Consider the following 22463-nt stretch of genomic DNA (forward strand, 5'->3'; position numbering starts at 1 on the left):
AGTATGCCTTGTGCAATTTGCTGCTACAAAGTACCTCAGCAGCATAGCTGACATCAGTACTCACCTTTTCCGCCCCACTGGAATTGATTTTGTGCCTCCTGCATTAAAATCAGTGAGCAAAATATCGCTTTTTTTTCTTCAGGCATAGTATCTTCAGTGTATCGAGATCCCACATATAATTTTATTTGTGGTAAACAGTCGCATTGAAATGCTAAAACATGCTTTGAAATGATATTTTATGCTGTCATCAATATTTTTTTGTATGTCGCAGCATCTTTTTTAGTATTATTCTTTATGACATTGCTTTATTTCCTCTGCCTTTATTTCGGACTGTTTCTCTGACTGTAGACTGATGATGCTGTGTTTTTTAAAGATGTGCCCTCAGCCCAAAGTGCAACAATTTATCTTGCTTGTGATTCAAGACAGCAAATGGATTATGGCGGTAAAAAAACATTTGACTTCTCCTGTATTTTTTTTCTCTCTCTCTCTCTCTCTCTCTCTCTCCTTTGTGCCCTGTGGGAAATACAATATATATCTCCACAAATCAAAATTGAAGCGCAACCAATTTTTTTTTTTTTAAATTCTCTACATATTGAATTACTTTTATACTTGAACATTTCTTGCCTTGAGCATTTCTCAGTCCTGGGGGAGTCTTGTTACATTTCTATCGTGTGTGCACACAACACTGACCCGTTCCAGAACGATGTGGGACATGGTGGCGTTGGCGTCGACGATGATGGTGGCGGTCTTGTCGTCTCGTATCTCCTTCAAGAGCGGGGTCGGGTCCTGGCTGTCGTCGAGCATACGCACTGACAAGGTCTCCTTGGAGATGAGGAACTGCCTGAGGAGTTGCTCCAGGTTCAATAAGCCTGAGAAGCACAGATATACACGCAGTGGATTACTTATAACGAAGTGAAGACTCTAAATCAGACTTGGTTTGGCTTAACACTAATAACATTTAACAAATGTAGATGTAGAAGATTCAGAGGGGTGTGTAGAAATTATTAATGATGACTATACCAATCACTGATTTGATGTCCATGAAACAATTTTCCTATGCAGAAAAAAAAGCTAGCTAGCACTCTGTTGTGACTTCTGTCTAGCACACAAAAGCCTTTGAGCAAATGGCCTTCTGCTTATTGGCTGTGCCAACACTGTTTTGATTCCAGTAAGGTAAGAGGGATTTGCACTAATTAAAACGTAGCCAACTTAATCAAAAGGCTCCTGGCAGAAGTTAACGAGTCACTTGGCATCCATATATTTAGCACAGACCCTGAGAGGTTATTTGGCTAATTTCCAATATAGAAAAGAAAGAAAACACAACTGGGATTATTAGAGAGCATCGACCTCGGCAAATTAGCATGAAAGTCGCCTTGGCATCTTGTCAGAGCTCATCTGCGGAGGTTAATATCTTATATTACCGTAATTAAAAAAAAGAAGCCGGTCTTTTGTTGTTTATTGCTCGAGGAGGAGACGGCGAACGGAGCAAGTGCAGTCAGTACAGTATAAGGTCAAAGGGCAGCTTCTGCCACACTTACTCCCAATTTCATGATAAGCATCTGATTGTTGACAGTTACTTGGATAATGAGTCACATGCTGCTTCACCCCGTCTTGATAAAAGCTGATTGTCATAAATGTCAATGCCAATCCTATATATGAAATATTTTACATTCCATTACTATACAATAGCTCCTCATTTTACGAGAAATTTCCATTCCTATGATGGGAATGCAACAAAGTCTGTTCTGTCACCCAAATAATATTCATGTCATAAGAAGCTGTTTGTTATTTAATAAACGCGGAAAAAAAAATCACGCTTGTCAGCGGCACGGCCGGTCAAGCACATTAACTCCCCGTCGTGCCTAACAGCGCCAGTCTTCCTGTCTGCATGGCGCTATAATATTGAAAGTGTTTGTTTTGCTGTATGTGGACGCCCATGACATGAGACCCCCAGTTCCCCTCCCCCCCCGCCTTGAACCTGTCATTGCAGCTCCCTCTGTGCTACAACACAGAGCGTCTTTGATGAGCTTGAAATAGCTTCCACTAAATCACCCTCCTTGTCTGCCTGCCTGGCATCCAAGCCTGTGCCGCAGCTCACATCAAGTACAATTTATCGTCGATTTTATGACATCAGACGGTGAACTGTGTCTGACGTGGCTGCGTACAAATATAGTGACACCCAAGGAAGTTCATGCTCTCATCAGGGTTCTGACTGCGTCACAATCAAAGAGGAGTTTTTCCACACTAGGATGATATAATCGCTCACTGTTTTGTTTGGGGAACCAGTTTGCTTCGCCTGAATAGTATAAAAATATACAGCTGGATACAAAAAGTCAAGTTTGACCTTGACTGATGTGTGTTGTCAGACACATTACGGCTATACTGAGAAATGCAGTAACAATACGCCTTTTTGAGTTCTGCTTTGATGCCAACATTACGAGCAAGCACAAATCTAAAGAGCAAATGCAGCCACAACAGGCTGCAGAGAATAAAAATCCACAGCGTGTGCAGGTGAATAATATATTACAGCTTTGTGATGAGTCATCATTTAGCCGTGGGCATAGTAAGACCTACTTTTATGACTTTGCTACTAATGTGAACTTTAAAATGTACAGTAGAGGAGATGTGTCAAAAAACGTGAGGTGCCAGCGTAATCGCCGCCCCATTAACCCAAAATATAACCACAGAGGGGAACCATATTTCATCGGTGACTTCCCATCAGGTGCAGTCGCCTGACAATACCGCAGGAAGCTAGCCGTTAGCGCGTTAGCCTCACAGAGCTTCCTCTCGCACTCCAAATACGAGTTCTTTTTGGGGTCTAGGGACCTCTTAAAGGGGAGATTTTATTTTCCAAGGAGCCCCTCAGAATCTAAATGCCAATTAAACGTACTGCAACTACTCTTAAATGCCATCTGAATTATTTAGTTTTGAATGTTTCAACCTAAATATTCATGAAGTGTTTAATAAAATGAAACTTAACACAATTAAATATTTATTCCATCATCACTAGTCGCAAGAAATACTCACGCGTGGTGGGAAGTCGGATTTATGAGACAAGCTTTTAATTTGCCCAAAGTTAATGTGGAAGGATTAGACGCTGACTCAAAGTAACAATGACAGCAACTAAAAAGAGTGTCATAACTTTAAAATCAAAGATTTCTTTTGTCGAAAACGTAGGGCTCGTAAACACACCGATCAAGATTATTCAAGTGGAATTGTTATATTCGGTTTCTATTGAAGGCCACCAGGTTGATAAATGTCCAAGTACACAACTTTTTTTTTTCTCATTATGTTTCTATACTCACACTTGTCTTTCACGGATGAGTCTCCATTGTGCAATATACATTCTGGAAATCATTTATTTGATTGAGGAGTCTTTCGAAACTCTAATTATTGTTTTATGGGTTAGGGCAGTGCTTCGATGTAAATCACACGCTAAAGAACATGTCGGACACAACAGATTTACATAATTATTGTTTTTGTTGCATTTCTGTTGAGCACAATGTGAGAACAAATTTGCTAGTGACTGCAATATTAACATGTGCATTATTTTTCAAGCAAATGATTCTAATGATGAAAAACAATCACGTAGAGACAAATCCATTACTCTGTCATTTAGTTTGACTGCAGTGCAAGGGCCTGGGGATTTAAATGTGGGTCCACCTTATACTGACATCTAAGATGATAAATAGTCAATGTCTTGTTATACTCTTATCCACCAAATTGCCTCCCGAGCACTCACTAAGATTTATGCACCACTTCACTTCCAGAGTCATTATATAGGAGTCACTCCACCAACTTCTAAAGAAAAAATAAAAATGTTCACCTTGAGGAAAAATGTGATTCTTGCATTAATGCAAGGGGCGGGTGGGCGTCGCTTGGGACTGTTGAACAGAGACAACAAACACTTTCCATTTAAACCAAATGGAAAACAAGAAATGACCCCCAAGAGTAACCCAAGATATCTGTTGAATAAAAACAGAAGTAATATAAACTGAACAAACTCACGAGGAACTAAATACATTACACTTAATCACCTTTACATCTGTCCACAAACTAAATAGCTGACGAAACAAAATCTTTTTTTTTCCCAGCGTGTTCAGCAAACTGACGGAACGCGAACATGAACATTTAATCATCAAGGTGTCTCGCTAACTAACCCTGATTGTAGGTTACGAATGTGGATTTCATGTCAAGTGTCAGCCCATTAACAATCGCAGGAAGCTAAAGTTACCTAGGAAACAGTACCTTCAGGATTTCAACAGAAGAATTCTCATTGTGCTACTGAAGTCAAGTTCACATTTGCATTACAGAATATATGGACGGCAAGTAAGTACGACTACAAATACTCTCATGGGTGTTTTATAAGATCAAATAAAAGAGCCCACTAGCTCCTGAAACTGGTTCCTTAATGAAATAAGAACGTCTTCTTAAATGTGCTGTTTGAGCTTACGTAGTTGCAGCTACCTCCCGTCACCTCATTTATGAAAGTGCACTTTGGTGTCCTTTCAAATGGCCGCTGCAAGTATTGGTGCAAATAAGTAAAGTGATTTCGGTGTGTGTGTTTGTGTGTGTGTCCATGTATTTGTGTGTTGCTTTTACGCACCCGCACTGACAAATGAGAAAACTAGCAGGTTGACGAGGGCCAGATCAGAAAAGTATACTATAGTATGTTAACATAATTAGCATTATATATGATAAAAAAAATAGCATTATGAATGATAGCATAATTAGCATTGTATATGATAGCATAATTCCTACACAGGGCAAAAGAGTGGCCACTGGTGGCTTCACTTCTCATGATGGCGACGAAGCTGCATTCATATACAAGTCCCTCCAATTATTTTTGGGAAGCCAACAGCACCCATAAAAAAAATGCTTGGTTTTATGAAACCCATCTAGAGTGCGTGAGAATCGGGTGCACAGGTATGTGGGCTTTCCCTCACACTCCAGACAAAATATTTTATTGTATTCTAAGATTTATTGCATGCCATTCCTAGAGCAAAAAATAATTTTCCCTTCTTGAGTAGCATTTGACATGCCATAAATGGGTTTCATCCATTATAGCAATTATCGCACAGTTGTCGTATAGGGAAAATGTTAAAACATTGCATCGTGAGGATTGTCGCTCGACTAACGTCTGTGTTGGCGTGCGATCTACCTTTGGGCACAATTACACCTCCACTCCTGTGCGTCCTCAGCCATCGTTGGAAAATGTGCATGAATTGGTCACACTCTATTAGGCTGGCGGTAGTGCGGATGATTAATGAGGCCAGAACGTGTGGACGAGTCATTGACAGCACGGTGCCAAGCCGATGTCGGATTGCAATAGTCGATGGGGAAGGGGGGCGGGGCTCGGGGAGCTGGGACCAAACGATTCCGGAGGACCTTGCGCATGAAACGAGGCATGCTGCCACTCAGTTCAAATGAATGAATAAGGTCAGAGGAAAGCATGCAATCAATACACCCCATCTTCTGGGCAATCTCCTACTTGATGCCAGCGTATGAAACCGGAGGTTGTCTGTCCGCTTTCCTCAGCTCCATCATTACATTTTGCTTATGTTTTGCAGCTCAACAGCATCATCAACAAACCACTCTCCTATTTCATCTTTTCCCCATTTCCGTTTCAGACCCCTCGCAGCATGCCAACACACAATCACAGGGAGGAAATAATCCTTAAAATGAGTTTCTTTTGCCCCAACACTCCAAGTTGATGTCCTAAGGGCACCTTAGAGGCCGGCATCATTTTTGGCCAACACTGTAAGATGTAATAATAAACTCACAAAATGAGATCTGCCCTAAAACAGAAACCTCAATATATTTTACGTACCGTATTTTCCGGACTATAAGGCGCACCTAAAAACCTCAAGTTTTTTTCAAAAGCCGACAGTGCGCCTTATAGTCCGGTGCGCCTTATATATGGACCGAATTCCGGCCCGCGGGCCAAATGTGTTGTGTGCTATTAACATTATTGATATATTGTTAGTGTTTTCACTATTTCAAGTTATTATATTGTGATTGCATTAATGGTGTGCCTTATAGTCCGGTGCGCCTTATATATGGACAACGTTTTAAAATGGGCCATTCATTGAAGGTGCGCCTTATAGTCCGGAAAATACGCACTTTTGTGCCCTTTCAAAAATGTTTTGTTCATGCATAGATGTCCCTGACATACTTTGAGTGACAGTTAAAACACTTAAATGGAAATTAATGGCGGGTAGTAGTCAAAGTGGACACAAAAGTCAACATGTTTCAACTCCCTCTGTGTGTCGAACGGCACACAGAGGGAGTTGAAACATGAATGCATTTCTCTTTCTGAAATTGTGAAGCTGACTGTGGAAGCAAAGAAAAAAGGTTAGCCGGTGCCACTCAGGGTCACCATGCCTTTGTCTGGGGAGTTGTAATTACTGCTCGCTGGACTACAAGAGGGTGGGAACAGGCCATGATTTAATCTTCCTTTCTATTTGCCAAAATAAATTTGCCCCAAGGGGATCCAAGAGGCTTTTTTGAGGTCATTCAGTTTAGTATCTTTGGAATCTAACGAGTGCCTTTGACAAGGAGTCGGTGAAATCAATGCCGGCTTCACCTACAAAATTTCCTCCTCCTACCAACTTGTTTTTCTTTCATCTGTCAAAGCTTGATCCTTATCAGGTGGCGTTGAGGGACTACCCTAGGACAAGGTATATTTAATTTGGATTTCTAGATGATGATTATGGAGTGCAGACTGTTTATTTTGGGATGTTGGCACCGAGCACGCTCTGCGGATTGCAGCAGCTGCTTCAGACAGTGTGTCAGAGGGTGAGATTTTGATAAAGTGCCGCATCTGCTGCTGGAACGCAGTTGTCGTGCATCTGGGGTAGCACGGTGTGTCAACACATCTTAAAAGAAAACACATGAAACACTGTTTGCACTATGTCGGCAGGTGTAGGGATGGCGGCTCGGCGAACATGCCCCAAGTGATGATTCCGTATTCTGTACTCACAGTCGGCCTGTGCACAGATGAGGCAGGAGGTGGTGCTGTTAAAGAAGGTGAGAAGACTCGCCACAGCTAGACTGACATCCATGTTGGTTGGCCTCAGGTCGAGAGTGGTGAAACGAGGGTATTGGACCTTTAGAATGTCTTCCGGAGCCACCTTCACATAAGGAACCTGCACCGGGACAAGGAAGTCAGGATTACGATTTACGTCGAATTATTGCCTGAGGTGTTAAATGAAACCGTCCCACATTTTTGGAAATTTGTGAATAATAAAAAAAATAAATGAATCTAATCGAAGTGATCATTTCTGGCACCACCTGACAGTTGTCTGAGAAGTAGCACCCACAACCTTTCTTTCAACCGGCTTGAAATCAGCTGACTATTTTACTTTTGACAGCAGTTTTCACAGATGCCTGAGGAGCACACGACCCTCAACCTGAATTTGAAAGCAGTCAAAGCACATCTGACATTTCCCAGACAGATGTCTGAGGAACCACTCTTCAACCTGAATTTGAACCATGGCTAGAAATTCAATTCCTGTCAAGGGGGGCGGGGTCAGAGAAGTCACATGCTCAATATCTCTTTTCTGACACTATCTGATCATGGTCTGAGGAGAAGTACCCTTATTCTTTATTCACATTACTGTCGACTATCTCACTATCAAACATCTGACACTACTAGTGTGGGATGTTTGATAAGTAATACCCTCAACTCTGGGTTAAAAATAGAATAGCTTCAAATCACAATCCCAATTCAAAAGAAAATTCTGAGGTCAACCTGCAACCCAAATTTGACCTTGAGTCAAATCACAACTCAAGCAAACATCTCATTTTTGGCATCCTTTGACATGACACGTCCACCAACAAAAATATACAAAATTGTAAAGATGTAAAAATGAGGACGTGAATATTTTCCATTTGGGAATCAAAGACAACCCAAGCCTCTAAGCAGCTACACATGCATACTCATCACACATTTTTAGTGAGTGACGAAGATACTAAACTGTCTTTATGGATCACAGAATTTTTTTTCATGCCACCCACAAGAACAAGCTCTTGTTCCACAGCATTCATTTGAACGCCTCCACAGCCAATGTTTTCAAACATCTTTTAACAAGACTCCACGGATCACTAGATCGACATTCCAGGTGACGTGACAGTGACAAAATATATAAAACATCTCATAAATCTACTCGCTGATTGTGTTCTACACCTATAACAAGGAACCTTTAGGGAAAATTAACGTCAATTGATCTGCTTGGACGAGAGTGAAACATTAGTGTAACTCTTACTGGCATCATTCATTTTCAAAATTAGTTGTATCTTTCTGATTAGGGATGTTTTTCGGCACATTTTGTGCATGCTAATTGCGTACAAAACCCAGGCTGAAATCCTGGCTTAGTATTATTCAGAGAAAAGGATTTCATTAATGAGTAGAAAAGGCATATAGTGTTTCTTGTGTCAACAAAAATTAGACACAGAGGGTAAGAAAAGAAAAGCCAGCCAAGCCCTTGTTGAGAATCAATAAATACACTTCTGTCCACTTCAGTGGGGCATGCAATCTTGATTGATTACCCTTGTTCTCACAGTGTTGATTTGCTGTAGCGTTAGAAATATATGTATTCCCACGTGGCGTGTAATTAAATCCAAACAACTCCAATTGCACTAAAAGGTGTTTTAGACGCAGGCGAATTTCTACTGCAAGTGAGCAGATATGTGGAGCAGAACATTTGACGTTAAATGCCTCACAGTAGTGATGGGCAAATGAAGCTTCACGAACCAGTTGCAGTCTTTGACTGCTCTAGATCGAGCTATTCAAAACTGGTCTGAAAGCACACTGATTAGCTATTCCTTCAAGCCCTTTAAACCAACAGCGCCATCTAGAGGAGTCAAAATATACAACTGGTTCATGAAGCCAATTTGAAGCTTCATTTGCCCATCACAACCTCTCAAGTCACATGGAATTGTGAGATGTGCTTTATAAACCATGTCGTCAGATTGTTAAACTCCAAAGCCAATGACCTTTTTATAATGGGAACTACTCTATGCGACCATAAACTGGCTCTTGCTAACATGGCATCACAACTCAAAGCCAGCTTGCATCCATTGCCCCTGAATGAAATTAGTGTCAGAAGATGTGACCAGATATTCACAACCAAGGTTGTCTGTGAGGCCGGAGTGGGAAATGGGGTGAGAGTGAGTAGCAGGTGTTGGGTCAGTCAGCTGGCCGACCATCAGGGCGGAGCCCAGTGGGGCTTGAAGGGGATACTGGAGGACATGCCGAGTTGGAGAAGAGCAACAGGGAAGGGAGCCTCTTCATCACGGCAGATTGCCTGTCTGAGCTCTTCTCAGCGGCCATGCATTGCCTTCCTCCTCGTCCCCATATTCCCTTGATTGGTTTTCAATCCTTGCCCATTGTTGTGTAATGGAGTCCCTTGGTATCTGGATAGATAGAGGGACAGCGAGCGGTGACAGCCCCCCGATGGAACATTCAAACCTGGGTAATAAGGAGCCCTAAACCTGAATAATAGTAGTGCAGCACGCAGGGGAATTGAGCCCCACTCTGGGACCATCGTTGATTGTTTCAATTGGATTTGTCCAATCTCACACTTCACTTTTCAAAGTTGTCACATTTTCTCTTGATTCTCAATGTACAGTTCTGTTCTATTTTCCACAGTTGTCAAAGTTCCCCTAAACGTTGTCCTGGTGTTACCTTTGTTCCTGAAAAAAGCTATTTCCGATTGGGGACGGGCAGGGAAAGGATTAATTGCTCGTTAAGAATTTGGTCAATTGTGTGGAATTGATTGTTAATTGTGCCTTGAAGCTATCGAGGGGAAAATGGATAGCACTACTTCGCTGCAGTCTTCTAACATGCTGTCTAAATAAGCACATTTTTTTCTTTATTCGGTTCATTAGTCAAATTTACAAAATTAAACCAAAAGGTTGTAGACTAGCTTCTATGATATGATCTTACAAATCCCCCCTTTTTCTTCTAAGCAATACTATGAATTGATTACCTAACAGTAGCTGTGCAATGTTTTGACTCCAAAGACAGAAAAATCAATGTCCAGGCAAGAAGAACAGCGAGTTGTCGACCGCGTTCGAAGCACCTGCCACACTTCTTATCTGCAACCAACAGCTCCGATAATTCACCCATATTGGTCGATTGATCGGGAAAATCGGTGCGATGCGTCTTCTGCGTCATTCCGGTATTACTCCAAATATAGTTGAACTCTATGGAGGAAAGTCATTAGAAATTTTGAGGTAGCATTAAAACCTATTTTCATGTGGTGACATTAAGAAATTGAGGTCTGTTATTTGTTCCACTGATTCCAAGGCTCCGTTTCCACTTTAATATAAAATACGTGAATATATATAGTTATATTTTCATCTCATGAATGTAAATGAATATCCAATATTTTCCATCGCTCTGTTTTTAAGGTGTTTAATTTGCTGCTTGAAGAGTGATTGCATATTTTTACCGAGGCGCAAAACAAATATCTGAAAGTCAATATTTGATATTTGAAATTAAATTGAGGCATTATTTAAACATCTGCTGAGTCATTATTGCCATTGGAGCAGGCTGTAAGAAAATATCAAATATTTTCCAACATTAAGAGCCAAAGGTGCTTTCTGGCGGCATTGCCGTGACGAACCGCAGTGTTGACTGCTGCTGAAAGAAAAACGTTTGTCAGCGAGCAGGATGAGCAGATGAAGACAGAGTACAAGTCAAACACGAGGGAAAGCCAAGACTTAAAGCCTACAGCTCGATTGTCATATGAGAACGACCAAGAGTGTGATTCCAGTTAAAACTGGATCATTTGTCGTGATATTTTTTTTTTGTACAAACTACAGACGCTATAATGGTCAAGGACATGATGTACTTTTGTTCTCGGTTAAAGTTGGCAGATACGTTGATTTTGTCGATTTGGCAGCAAAATGGACAGTAGCCATTTGTACCCTTCTTTTGGAATTGAAATCATGTTTACCGAGTCAATGTTGGTTTCGATCTATTTATTAAGTATTATAATTTGGCTGTGTTAAAGATGGAATGTGTTTTTAAGTTAATCCTCTTATTTTAAACTTTGGCTGACATCACTCAGTAATATTGATTATAGAATGAATCATTTGATATGTTTTGTGACAATTTCTCAAGTTATGCTTGCCGATTGCGCGAATGGTAACTGTCTCTGTTCATTCTGTTTTGGATTTGTGTATCCAGTATGCATGTGCTCTTGTCCGCACATATGCACACGCGTGTGTTTTCCCTGCAGTGTGACAGAAGGGATGGCAGGTCTGCAGACTGCGGCGTGACGGGCGTTTAATGAGGACGTTCTCACAGGAGCCAACAAATACAATGCACGCCCTGCTCGCAGGAGGAAAGAGGATGCACCTTTGCTCATCGGCAAACACATGTTGACCCAATTACGATACGCTTACAATAGGCTTACATTCATTATTGACAACATTACCCTCTGATTTGCTAGCATGACCTAAAAGAAAGCTGGAATCCTTAGATAGGCAAGACAGTGGTGTGATGTCCATTGACTTGATTATGTATGCAAATTATGAGTCTTAGACGTTACTCTACTACTAGTTTGATAGGCAACATTTATGCTAGGTTGATGGCGGCCATGACAGCAGCAAGTCTAAAATTGTGTGTGTGTGTGTGTGCGTGTGTGGGTGTGAGAGAGAGAGAGAGAGACAGGTGAGAGAGAGAGACAGGTGAGAGAGAGAGAGAGAGAGAGACAGGTGAGAGAAAGAGGGAGAGAGAAAGAGAGAGGGAGAGAGAAAGAGAGCGAGAAAGAGACAGAGCTAGACAGAGCGAGAGACTGAGCTAGACAGAGCGAGAGACAAAACGAGAGAGCGAGAGACAAAGCGAGAGAGCAAGAGAGACAGGTGAGTGAGAGAGACAGGTGAGTGAGAGAGACAGGTGAGAGAGAGACAGGCGTGAGAGAGAGACAGGCGAGAGAGAGAGACAGACGAGAGAGAGACAGACGCATATGTGCACTTTGTAACTTTTTCATTCTGCGTTACCTATAGTCATACAATTCTGCTTTTGTTAAGAAACAGTGTGCTAACCGACGGCTCCATGATTCATAAGAGACACTACAATGTTCTGAGGACTTGCTGTGAGTCACCTTCGAATGAACATGAACAGAACACCCAGTCTCGTCATTGAAAAATCACACGTTGTCACTTCATGACTATCACAAAAGAGCCATATTAAGCTCATTGTTGTCATGATAAAACAAAAAGGGTGTCGACAATATGTGTGATTATAATTTATCCTTCCATTTACCGTATTTTCCGGACTATAAGGCGCACCTAAAAACCTAAAATTTTCTCAAAAGCCGACAGTGCGCCTTATAGTCCGGTGCGCCTTATATATGGACGAAATTCCTAAATTTAAACTGGCCCGAAGCATTGTGTCATGAAATCAATCATAAGTGGCCCGCTGAAGACTATGAATCATGAATCAAAAAGACTATGGATCATTATTTTCTGATTATAAAGTAACTTGTTGCATCTGAAGTTGAAATAAAAAAGATAAAATGGAGAATGAGTTGATTTGGATTAAAAATCTGACAAGATGCATTAATGGTGCGCCTTATAGTCCGGTGCACCTTATATAAGGACAAAGTTTTAAAATGGGCCATTCATTGAAGGTGCGCCTTATAGTCCGGTGCGCCTTATAGTCCGGAAAATACGGTAATTTGGTGGCGTGCAACAATATGTGCCTTTATTTTCCCCTTGATGCAATAAAACCACCCAAACATTTACAGTTAGTCAATTTGCATCGGGGTCGAAACCAATATATATTGCGCTAGACTTTCGGGGCTAAAGTAGCTTAGCAGTTAGACAGACTGCCATGTTAAGAATTGTTCGACCCTAGCAGACGTTTTTGCTCCACTGCGGGCTATTCGAGTTCAACAGAACATTTCTGGTCATATTCAAATAACAGGCCAGGAATCACCAACTACTGAGCTCGAGTTATGCAGTCGAGTGTGAAAGCCTTTCTGCTACCTGTCTGCTGTGAATCCGAGTGGAGCAGTGCGAGTAGGTGAGCACGCCATATGCAGAGCAGAGCCATAATGTGCAAAGTACATCTGTTACTTTGAACAGCGGAAGAGCGAAACCTATTCATCATAACACTTTTTATGGGTCATCAAACATGTCAGCCGCGTTCACACTGTTTGAAGGGTGTTGTTTACTGTACGCATATTGCGAAGTTCTGGCTATCAATTAGCACACAACACAGGCTTGGATGATAAAAGAGATCTGTCCTTGAAAACACAAATGTTCTGCTGCCTTTCTGTGTAAATCAGTATTCGCATTGAAATGAATTGATTATGCTGCTGCCCCAAAAAAAAAATATTAAGGGAAGAAAAAGGAAGGCCTAACATGGCTACAGCAACTCCACCCTCGAAACCATCTCATCTTGGTGTCAGTACCAGCAGCGAGATCTCAATTTGTGCTAGTAATGAGCCTGCTTCAGGTCCCAGTAGCCATGGAAGTAGCAGCCGAGTGATAAAGATGAAGTGTGCCGCGGCTCCCATGGTGCCTTTTAGCAAAGTGGAACATTGACCATGAGATCTCTATCTCATTGATCAGACGATTCAGATGGGGGGGGGGGGGGAAAAAAGTTCATTTCCTCCTGGAGTCCGTTCCTCTCTCCACTGCCCTTTTCCAGAACCAATGTCATTGGAAAATGAGCTAGCTAGAAAGGCTCTCCTGTTAGGCTATACCAGGGATGACCGGGAAAGCACTTTCTGCATATACCTAACCTCTTCCCTAACCTCTTACGGAGTCTTATTGGAGAGTGTTGTAAAAAATTCAGTGAGTAGGTGGATGGATATCTCCCTAGTGGCTGAATAAAGACATCTGAGGAAAGCGGTGACAGCTCGAAAGGCAAAAAGTTGAATGTGAGAAACAGTCCGGAGTTTTTGCTCTTAAGTATTGCTCGTTTAAATTGCCCTGACTCTTTAAAACATTAATCTTAGGATTATCATCATCCACCACTGAAACCACATAAATTTGTACTGCGGCATAGTCTTTGAATGAGTCATATCGTCACAGTCCACAATGGTAGACTAAGTCATAATCAGACCATCTGGTAAAAGCGTACAACTAAAAAATAATCAAAATGTGATTTATGTGATGTTTGAACAAGTTTGGCAGAAAGCTCATTTAAAACACTTTCATTTTAAACTGGATCATTTTGCACCTAATAATCGGTTACCACTTGTGTCCAGTGGTGGCGCTAGACCTTTATCATTGGTTAAATTCTCGACTTTGGGCCTCTGGAATGCCCAACATTGCAGCAGGCTTATTAGGTACATTTTGTCTTTGACTCTGCCTGGGCAGTGTCTATTGAGATTAAGCAAGCACCTCACCACCATTAATAAGCAATTTACAGCTTTGACTTTGCAATCCTTCTAACACTCAGCAGTTTCTTCTCTTGTTGCTTGTCTTGCTGCACTGCAACCATTCAAATAAAAGTGTTTTTTTAAGTTTTCAAAGGCCTAGTTCCTGTGAAAGTGGATCTAAGCTTTTTCCCGAGTCCATTATTTTGATGGCAACGCTCGTAAATGGTTCCTGTTGCTGTTAAAATAGTACTACGAATATGACTTTGTCAGCGAGACAAACTCCAAATTCTGATTTGCCAACTTCTTTTCTCTGCGGCATTTTGTGACACTCTGCAGTTTCCCATTTTTGCGGGTTTTCACCAAAAGATGACAAACGGACAAACAGGTTCAGTAAAGACACTAGCTAGTCGGTTAGCTGTCTCTGTTAGCTAAAAATTTGCTTTTCAGGGGTCACCCAGCAAAATTAGCAGCTAGCGGCTGATTGTGTTTTGAATTAAATGGTGAGTCAAATCATCTGGAGTTAATGGATGAACATAAAAGACATTTTTTAACTGATAAAGCTCCTAAGATGATGGACATTCATAACTCTGCCAATGACAAGGAAAGCCACATGGAGTGGCAGCCTTTACTATTCCCTGGTTTCCATTAGCGTGTCTGACCCGCTTATCATTTACACTTGGGTGTGGGATGAAGGGAAAAGGGCGAGAAAGAGATAGGTTGCAGAGGGCAAATGATAAAGTAAGCAAGACAGGCGCAGGAAGAGCCCGAGAACAATAACAAGGAAAACTCAGCGAGCCGTGTCTCGTGTAGATTCCATAATAACGGATATTAGAAAAAATGTCTCTAGATAGAGAAGAAAATTGACTGGAAATATTGTATGGCAACACAAAAGCAGAGTAATGAGTGCAAATTAGAGCAACAAGTGCAAATGGGTTTGTAATATTGACAGGAGAAGGAATGTCACACAATAAATTTATGGAGATTTCCCTTGGGGGTGGGGGGGGGGGTGCATGATGGGGGCTTAGAAATTAAAATGAACTTGGTAGCATGTTAGAGAGATATGAAAACAGGTTGTATGAACTTCCCAATCACTTTTTCGAAGGAGGAGTGCAACAAAGCCGGCTATCGGGGTTACGAAAATGTATCCAAGTTAACCATTTTCACTGATCGCTGAAACATTTATAGTTTTAATCTTGAGGCGACACAATTTTATGACACTTCTGAGACGGTTCAAGTGTCCAAGAGGGTTCATAGAATTGTTCTTAAGATATTTTCAACACTTTGGTTCATAATGCATAAAAATAAAAGACAATGTGAGGACAAATCAATATTGATTTGAGGAAAAAAAAAAAAAAAAAGAAATGTTTGGACTGGTCTTCAAATTAAGTATAGATCACTTTGCAGATTTTGACAAACAGCAATCAGCTCATTATTGTCTCAAGCGCTATGTTTGGTCAAATGATTTAATGAGTTATGCTATTCCAAAAAGGCTCATCATTTAATTTGATTGTCATTACAGTTAAAATGAAATGTGTTTTGCTGGATCACATTCTATTTTATTTACACATTTTACAAATATTGCCAGAGTACGCAAATTTATGAGCGCGCCTTAAGTTGAAGATCAAGGAAACGTCAACTCCTACATACTCAATATCGTTCTAATCATCTTTTATTCTGATGGGTTGCAATGGGGGGGGACATCAGAGCAATGATGTAATAAAGCATGAAATGTGCAACCAAAAGAAATGTCAACTAATCTAAAATGAAACAGATTTGTCTAATGATTAATTGAACAAGTCATTCTTTTTTCACAGAATTATGTCCCCGTGGCAGTTTCTATTATCAATCGTATGGTTTGTCATCATTTGTGAGAGACAACTACACAATCACTTATATCCTTAATCATTTTGGACTTTTGGAGATTTGGAGATCAGAGCTTCTTATCATTTAAGACATAGGTATCAAAGTCAAGGACCGGGGGCCAGATACGGCCCGCCACATCATTTTATGGCCCGCAAAGACAAATTGTGCATCGACAAAAATAAGTTTGACACCTCAGTTTTAAGAGTTCCTCAATGAGATGGATCGTGAGAGCTCAAGAAAAGTGATCATACATGTTTTTTCAAAGGTCTGCGGCAACGTTGTTTAGCACTTAAGCCACTCTGAGAATTACAGCCATACGTCTTTTCCAATGACACATTTTTTCTATATGACTATTCTTTCTTAGAATGTGATATTTGCAAACCTCTTTGACCCAGAATAATAGCCGTACGTCTTTTCCGATAACACATTCTTTCTTAGAATGTGATGTTTGCAAGCCTCTTAGACACAGTACATTATTATTCCTCACCTGGCATTGCTCGCTGCTTTTGTTTTTATTAGACACTGGTTCAATTTATGTCTCTTAAGCCCACCAGAGCAGAACACACTTTCAACGGCGTTGTGAATGAGAGTACACCATTAAACATTTACTTCCTCTCCTTGGCATGAGAGAGCAGGTATGCTTTCTGCATGCTTTTTCTGCCAGGGAGTTTAAAAAAAAAAAAAAAAAGAAGCTGCAGGTCTGCATTGGTCTGGCGCAGTCAAGCAAATGAGCGATGAATATGTGTGCTGGCTGCACGACGATAGCAGCTGCCACGCGCCGGCCGGGCTTTTGACCAGCGTCTGGCACGGGAGCGCTCTAATTTAAGCATAGCTGCAGTGTAAACGCTCTCCGGGCCAGAAAGGATTTGCAGGCTTGGCTCTCGGACTTATCGAGTGACAAAAAGCTGCTGAATAGCTGGAAGGCTCGTAGGTGAAAATCATTTTCGACAGCTCCGTATACACTCGACACAAACTGAGAAGACACCACCATGCAGGTTATGAATAGGCAAACGGCGTAATTAGCGCAAGGGAGAAAACAAAAAAGGAGCAAGCGCTTTTGAAATAACCCAAAGAATAAATGGAGAGGCCAAAAAAAGTAGGCATCAAAGCGAAATTCACATAAGCGACCGCAATTTGCAGCTGCTTATAGAGAACGCGGCCTTATTTGTCAGCGCGTTGTGTTTATCTACCTGTGAGTGTTTGAAAGCAAAAAGCTCATTATTGCTTATCTCAGGGGCCTCGTGCTCTACCAGTGACCCCTCCAAGTCAAAACTATGCCCACCTGACCCCGAGCTCACCTCTAAATCCTACCTGAGTGCCCTCCCTCATACCATCCACCATGTAGTGGTGTAATCTCTCCGCTCTCCTCCAAGCAGATGGCTTTGCAAGCCCCGAGCAACTACAGAACATCAGACTTGATATTAATATTCATGACTTTCTGACACATTTGAGTCACAGAAAAAAAAAAAGAAAGACTCTTTTCACTTAGACACAGGGTTGATGTACATTTCATGGTACAGGAGTGGAAACTAGGTTGCAAAAATGTAAGAATGGGAACTGACCTAATCAAGCCATCACATATAAAGTTTCCATAACAAATAGAAAAAAAAACTGGGCTCAATTTGATTGCCACAGGGGTTATAAGTGCAAGGCGTTTTGGAAAAATATAGTACCTCTAAAAAATGGTAAGAACGTAGAGATTGCCAAACCTATTTTAGAAAAATGTTCATTCTCAAAAAGTTACTCACACCAAAATGTTGGATCAACTAGAAGGCATATATTCTTTATCCTCTGCGAAAAACGACCAACAATGGATCCACTGTATTACACTGCCCCCACGTGGCCACAACAGAAGGAACAGCACAATATCCATCAAATTGAAGCAGTTAGGCAAAAAAGTTGAATTTCTTTATATTCTAACTGAACAAATCCATGTTGAACTTGGATCGCGTTCAATTCCTAACCGAGTAAATCGTAGTGGTCGCGCTCATTGGTCCTTTGCATATAAAATATGAATTTTAAATTCCTTCATGTAAAATGATGAAGCAAATGGAGCCATGGAAAATGGAGCGTAAATTCCAGTTCCTCTGCCAGCCTGCAGATAAGCAACACGACGCTTATCTAATGCATGACTAAATATTTCTCATTAGACAATATAAATCTGCCCTTGCACAAAATCCTGACCCCGAGGTCCGCATGTCTGACTGCAAAGGATCGAAAGAAACCGGCGGCGCGGCGTACGCAGTCAGCCGCCTTCTCCACAGTCGCTGCCCCGCCATTAGTTACTGCAAAACCCAGATGGGCTCGGTCCCACAGCGCACCGGCGGATGGAGATTGATAGGCGGCTGTCCATGATGTGCTGATCATCTCGTGGGCTCTGTCAGCCGCAATATTGGAGCAAATGTTCCACGCAAGCCGCAACGGGACGGCACAGCATCTGTGGCCTCGCTCTCGCGCTGGGCGATCACCTTAGCGGTGTGCGCAGTGGAAACAGGTCGCGCACACAAAGACTCTCCCCCCCCGAGCAAATATTGTTCAGGGTGACCCGCTTTCACCTTGAACAACGAAAAGAAACTGATGATGTATTCGTAATGTGACAACCGCTGTCACATTTTATATCCACTTTCAGCAGATGAATCATTGATGCACTGGTGCGTTCCCGCAGTTGAAATGAATCCCTTTTAAAAAAAAAAAGCCTGAAAGAAATTCACAACAACCAAATGCCATGATGAAATCTTGATTTTTTTTTTCTTTTTTTAAGTGAAAATTTTTTAATAATTTCTAGTCTGATTCTATTGAAATACTTAACGCTAATTGTGCCCAGTGTGACAGACTGAGTAGAATGAACAAATCTCAAAGCTCGGGAATTCATTGACGACATGCCGTCAAGTTTGCACTCTCAAATTCTTTGCCTTGGTGCTGTGATTTTGGTTAGCTAAACTTCAAAATGGGCCCTGCAGCTAACTTTCAAGCCTGTGCGTGAACAATAGCAGCTTTAAACTGACATAATTACTGATATTTGTGCCATCCATTTAAGAGCATTTGCCTCCAGTGGATGACCTCTGACAACTATCAGAGTTTCTCAAAGTGCTCTCTAAGTACTTTGCCATTTTTCTTTTGTATTATTTCCTGAAAAGTTGTCATTTTGAGTCTTCAAAGGTGTTTATTTTTACCACTTCAAATAAAAATTGTCCAAATTGAATATAAAAAGCATACTGGGTATTGTGTAATAAAGCAATATAAACTGAAAATTCCCAAATGACACTTCAACCCTCTGTTGGACGTACGGCAACGCCAAAATAATGTAAATACATTTAAAATGACACTTATTTTAAAAGCACTCTTGTTTTCATTTAATTTCCTGAATGAAAATATTTTGTCAATCTTAATTTCGGTTAGTTTAACTATAATAATCTTTTTGAGTTCTTAATTATTAAAAAATGAAACGCCAATTTTGGGCCAATTACGCCCAAGTTTCCTGCAATACATAAGAAAGTGTTAACGCCATTTTATGGATGGCCTCAATTTGATGAGCCACCGTATGTCACCACATCACACCTTTAGTTACATTCAAAGACATCGTGACTGTCTAAGTTGCTCAGCTCGGAGGGCATTTTGGGGAGGGGGTGGCAAGTGATAGGGTGCCTATCTGATTTGGGATGCAACATTAGGCCACCAGCCAATCTTCTCATCTCCTGCGGAGCATTTTCACAGAGGCTTGCTGCAGACTATCAAATATTCAATAAAGGTTTATTTCCCAAAGGCGAGTTTCTCTCCCATGCTGTTGGATGAGCCTGATTTGCAGCACTTTCTGAATTATTGTACATTGCGAGTACGGTGGTAATCGTGGTTGCGGTTTTACCCTCTCCGAACATATGCGGTACAATTTTCCACTGGATATGTTATTCATACACGCAGGTTATCTTGATTCAGAGTTCTGATGAGAATCTGTTTATTTCTTTACTCAAAGCTTCAGCTCAAGTTGCAAATTGTAGTAAACAAACAGAGGCTTACAAATGCATATGATGAAAAATAAATGTATAAATAATTCCCAAATGACTTTCGGAATGGAAATCAGCTCATATTTTTAACTCTTTGTCACCATGGGCATCCATGTTCCTAGGAGACTAAATGTTCGGAAACAATTTAGAAATGGAAGCTATAGGTGTGGAGGAACCCCGAAAAAGCTTTAGCAGCAATCCGAAGTGGGAGTAAAGTGTTCGTAATTTCAAAGGAAACTATGAAACAAATATTGTTTGACAGCCATTTCTCGCAAAAATACCCGAAGCTAAGGTACCCGGCAACACCATTTCACATGACAGGAGGGATAAGACCTTGTCACTGCAGGCTGGCATTTAGATGGAGTCCAATGGCTGACAGTTTCGGAACTGACTTTTGGAAGGAAATCATTTCAAACTGTGGGGTGTGTAATACACCAAGAGCCCATTATTTCTTGTGCGATATTATTTGGGGGACAGGTTGGGGAAAAACTACCTTCACTTACCGTTAAGAGAACAATAAACCAACCTCATAACTATCCGAAGGAAAGATGCATTATTTTAGAGGCTAGGTATAGCAAGCTAGCTAAGAGCATGTCGCGCAAACGCGGTGGCTAACAGTCGTTGAGAAGGAAGGGGGTTTAAAAAAATCAGCGAAAATCTCAATCTCAAGGACATTAAATCTGCAGTGATATAAATGTAAAAGTCCTCTTTGTGGATCTTTAATATTTCTACAGTAGGGATTATCACAGTGGGTGTTGCAAAGCAGTCAGCTCAGGCAATCAATGCCAAGTGACACTCGGAACAGAAGGCAGTCAGTGTCTGTTTGCTTGTTTGACAGACTGAAACATGGCGTGTAGCACATGATGTAACAAAGACTGCCGAGGCTAAGCGCTGCCACGTATGGATGTCGCATGTCATTATGGCCAAATTCAAAACGAATGATCACACACCGCGCAATCTTAAATTATTCACGGAGCGTTTTAGAACTTTTTAACTTCCATGTCTTGACACTGGAAGCATCTGAAAGAAGAAAAAATGATATGATGTTATGATTAAATTATGGAGGGGGAAATCGTCTCACTGTTACGTGCCATCATTTTATCGGTCGATAATCGTATACCATGATTCATAAAGGGCGGTCAATGAACGTCTGAATGATGTCATTTATACGGGTCGACTAGTTCAACCTCAGCTTCTTTAAACGCACACACTTTCAGATCAATGCCTAAGTGAAATGAACGAAATGAACGAGGGTGGACAAATGAACCTAAATTTAAAACATAGGCAATTTCACACTGCATGCATTTTCTTATAACCTCATTAGGTACACTTGTAGGCACACAATCTAATACGACGCCTACAGATTGCAAACAATTATGTTAGATTTTGGTAATTACAATCAGAGAGGTATTCTCTTGCTTTTAAAGTGATGCTGAACCATTGGCATTGTGTGCAAGTGATCAACTTAATATTGTGGTTGAAGTGGATTTCACAAGTTAATGTAACGTAGATAAGTGTGGGAGGAAGACTGAATACCCCAAAAAAAACATATGCCACGATTTGTACCCGGAACCTCATAACGGTGCTGCCGCACAAACATAATTACACTGATTAAAATTTTGGGGAAAAAAAAAAGTTACTTTTTGTATGAAACCAAAACAAACAAAGCCCACGTGAATTTGGACTTCGTTATTTAAATTAGCAACCAATGAAGGAGAAATGTGAGATGTCACCTCGTATTTGTTAGCAGATTTGGCCAAAAGTGCAATAAATACAAAAAACAAATGATTATCCTAAAAATGGATGGTGAGCCAAAAATGGAATCTTTCCGATTCATTGCCTCATGATCATGTGTCTGTTTCGTGTTGTGTGGAAAATAATCAGATTAGATGGCTCATAGATGTAATTGAAGGAAAAGAAACTCGTAATTACTGGCAAAGCAATTTTCATAATGAGAAGAATCTCCCAGGAGTGTTGGTGAAAATTCATTCAAGTGCACCGACTCCCGAGCCACTCCAAAACACATCATTTGAAGAATTTTGTTAAATCCAAATTGCGGATAAATCAACTCACCTCCTTCTCACCGCAGATATTACTGATGATAGAGTTGGAGGCCGGACTGGCAGAAGGACCTAGGACCGCCACCACGCCCTTTGACATAATTTGGCACACTGTGAAAAGAAAAACAAGAGTTACTGTTAGCAAAAAAAAAAAAATCTTTGCTTTTTCTTTGCCTTTTTTTTTTTTTTTTTTT

The 22463-nt window shown here is 41.0% G+C and overlaps 1 protein-coding gene across 3 annotated transcripts in view; it reads right to left on the reverse strand.

Moving 5' to 3' along the window:
* grik4 (glutamate receptor, ionotropic, kainate 4) overlaps nt 1–22463 on the reverse strand; it is a 166127-nt gene that overhangs the window by 55633 nt on the left and 88031 nt on the right. For all 3 annotated transcript variants that reach the window (XR_005099787.1, XM_037266950.1, XM_037266951.1), the window contains 3 exons: nt 22283–22380; nt 6983–7148; nt 691–869 (listed from right to left, as the gene is read on the reverse strand). Coding sequence is in view for 2 of the 3 variants with exons in the window: in XM_037266950.1 (XP_037122845.1) it covers nt 691–869; nt 6983–7148; nt 22283–22380 (443 nt within the window). In the remaining variant the exon portion in view is untranslated. The remainder of the gene's footprint in view (nt 1–690; nt 870–6982; nt 7149–22282; nt 22381–22463) is intronic.

Source organism: Syngnathus acus, chromosome 13 (genome assembly GCF_901709675.1).
Source record: "Syngnathus acus chromosome 13, fSynAcu1.2, whole genome shotgun sequence".
Lineage (NCBI taxonomy): Eukaryota > Metazoa > Chordata > Actinopteri > Syngnathiformes > Syngnathidae > Syngnathus > Syngnathus acus.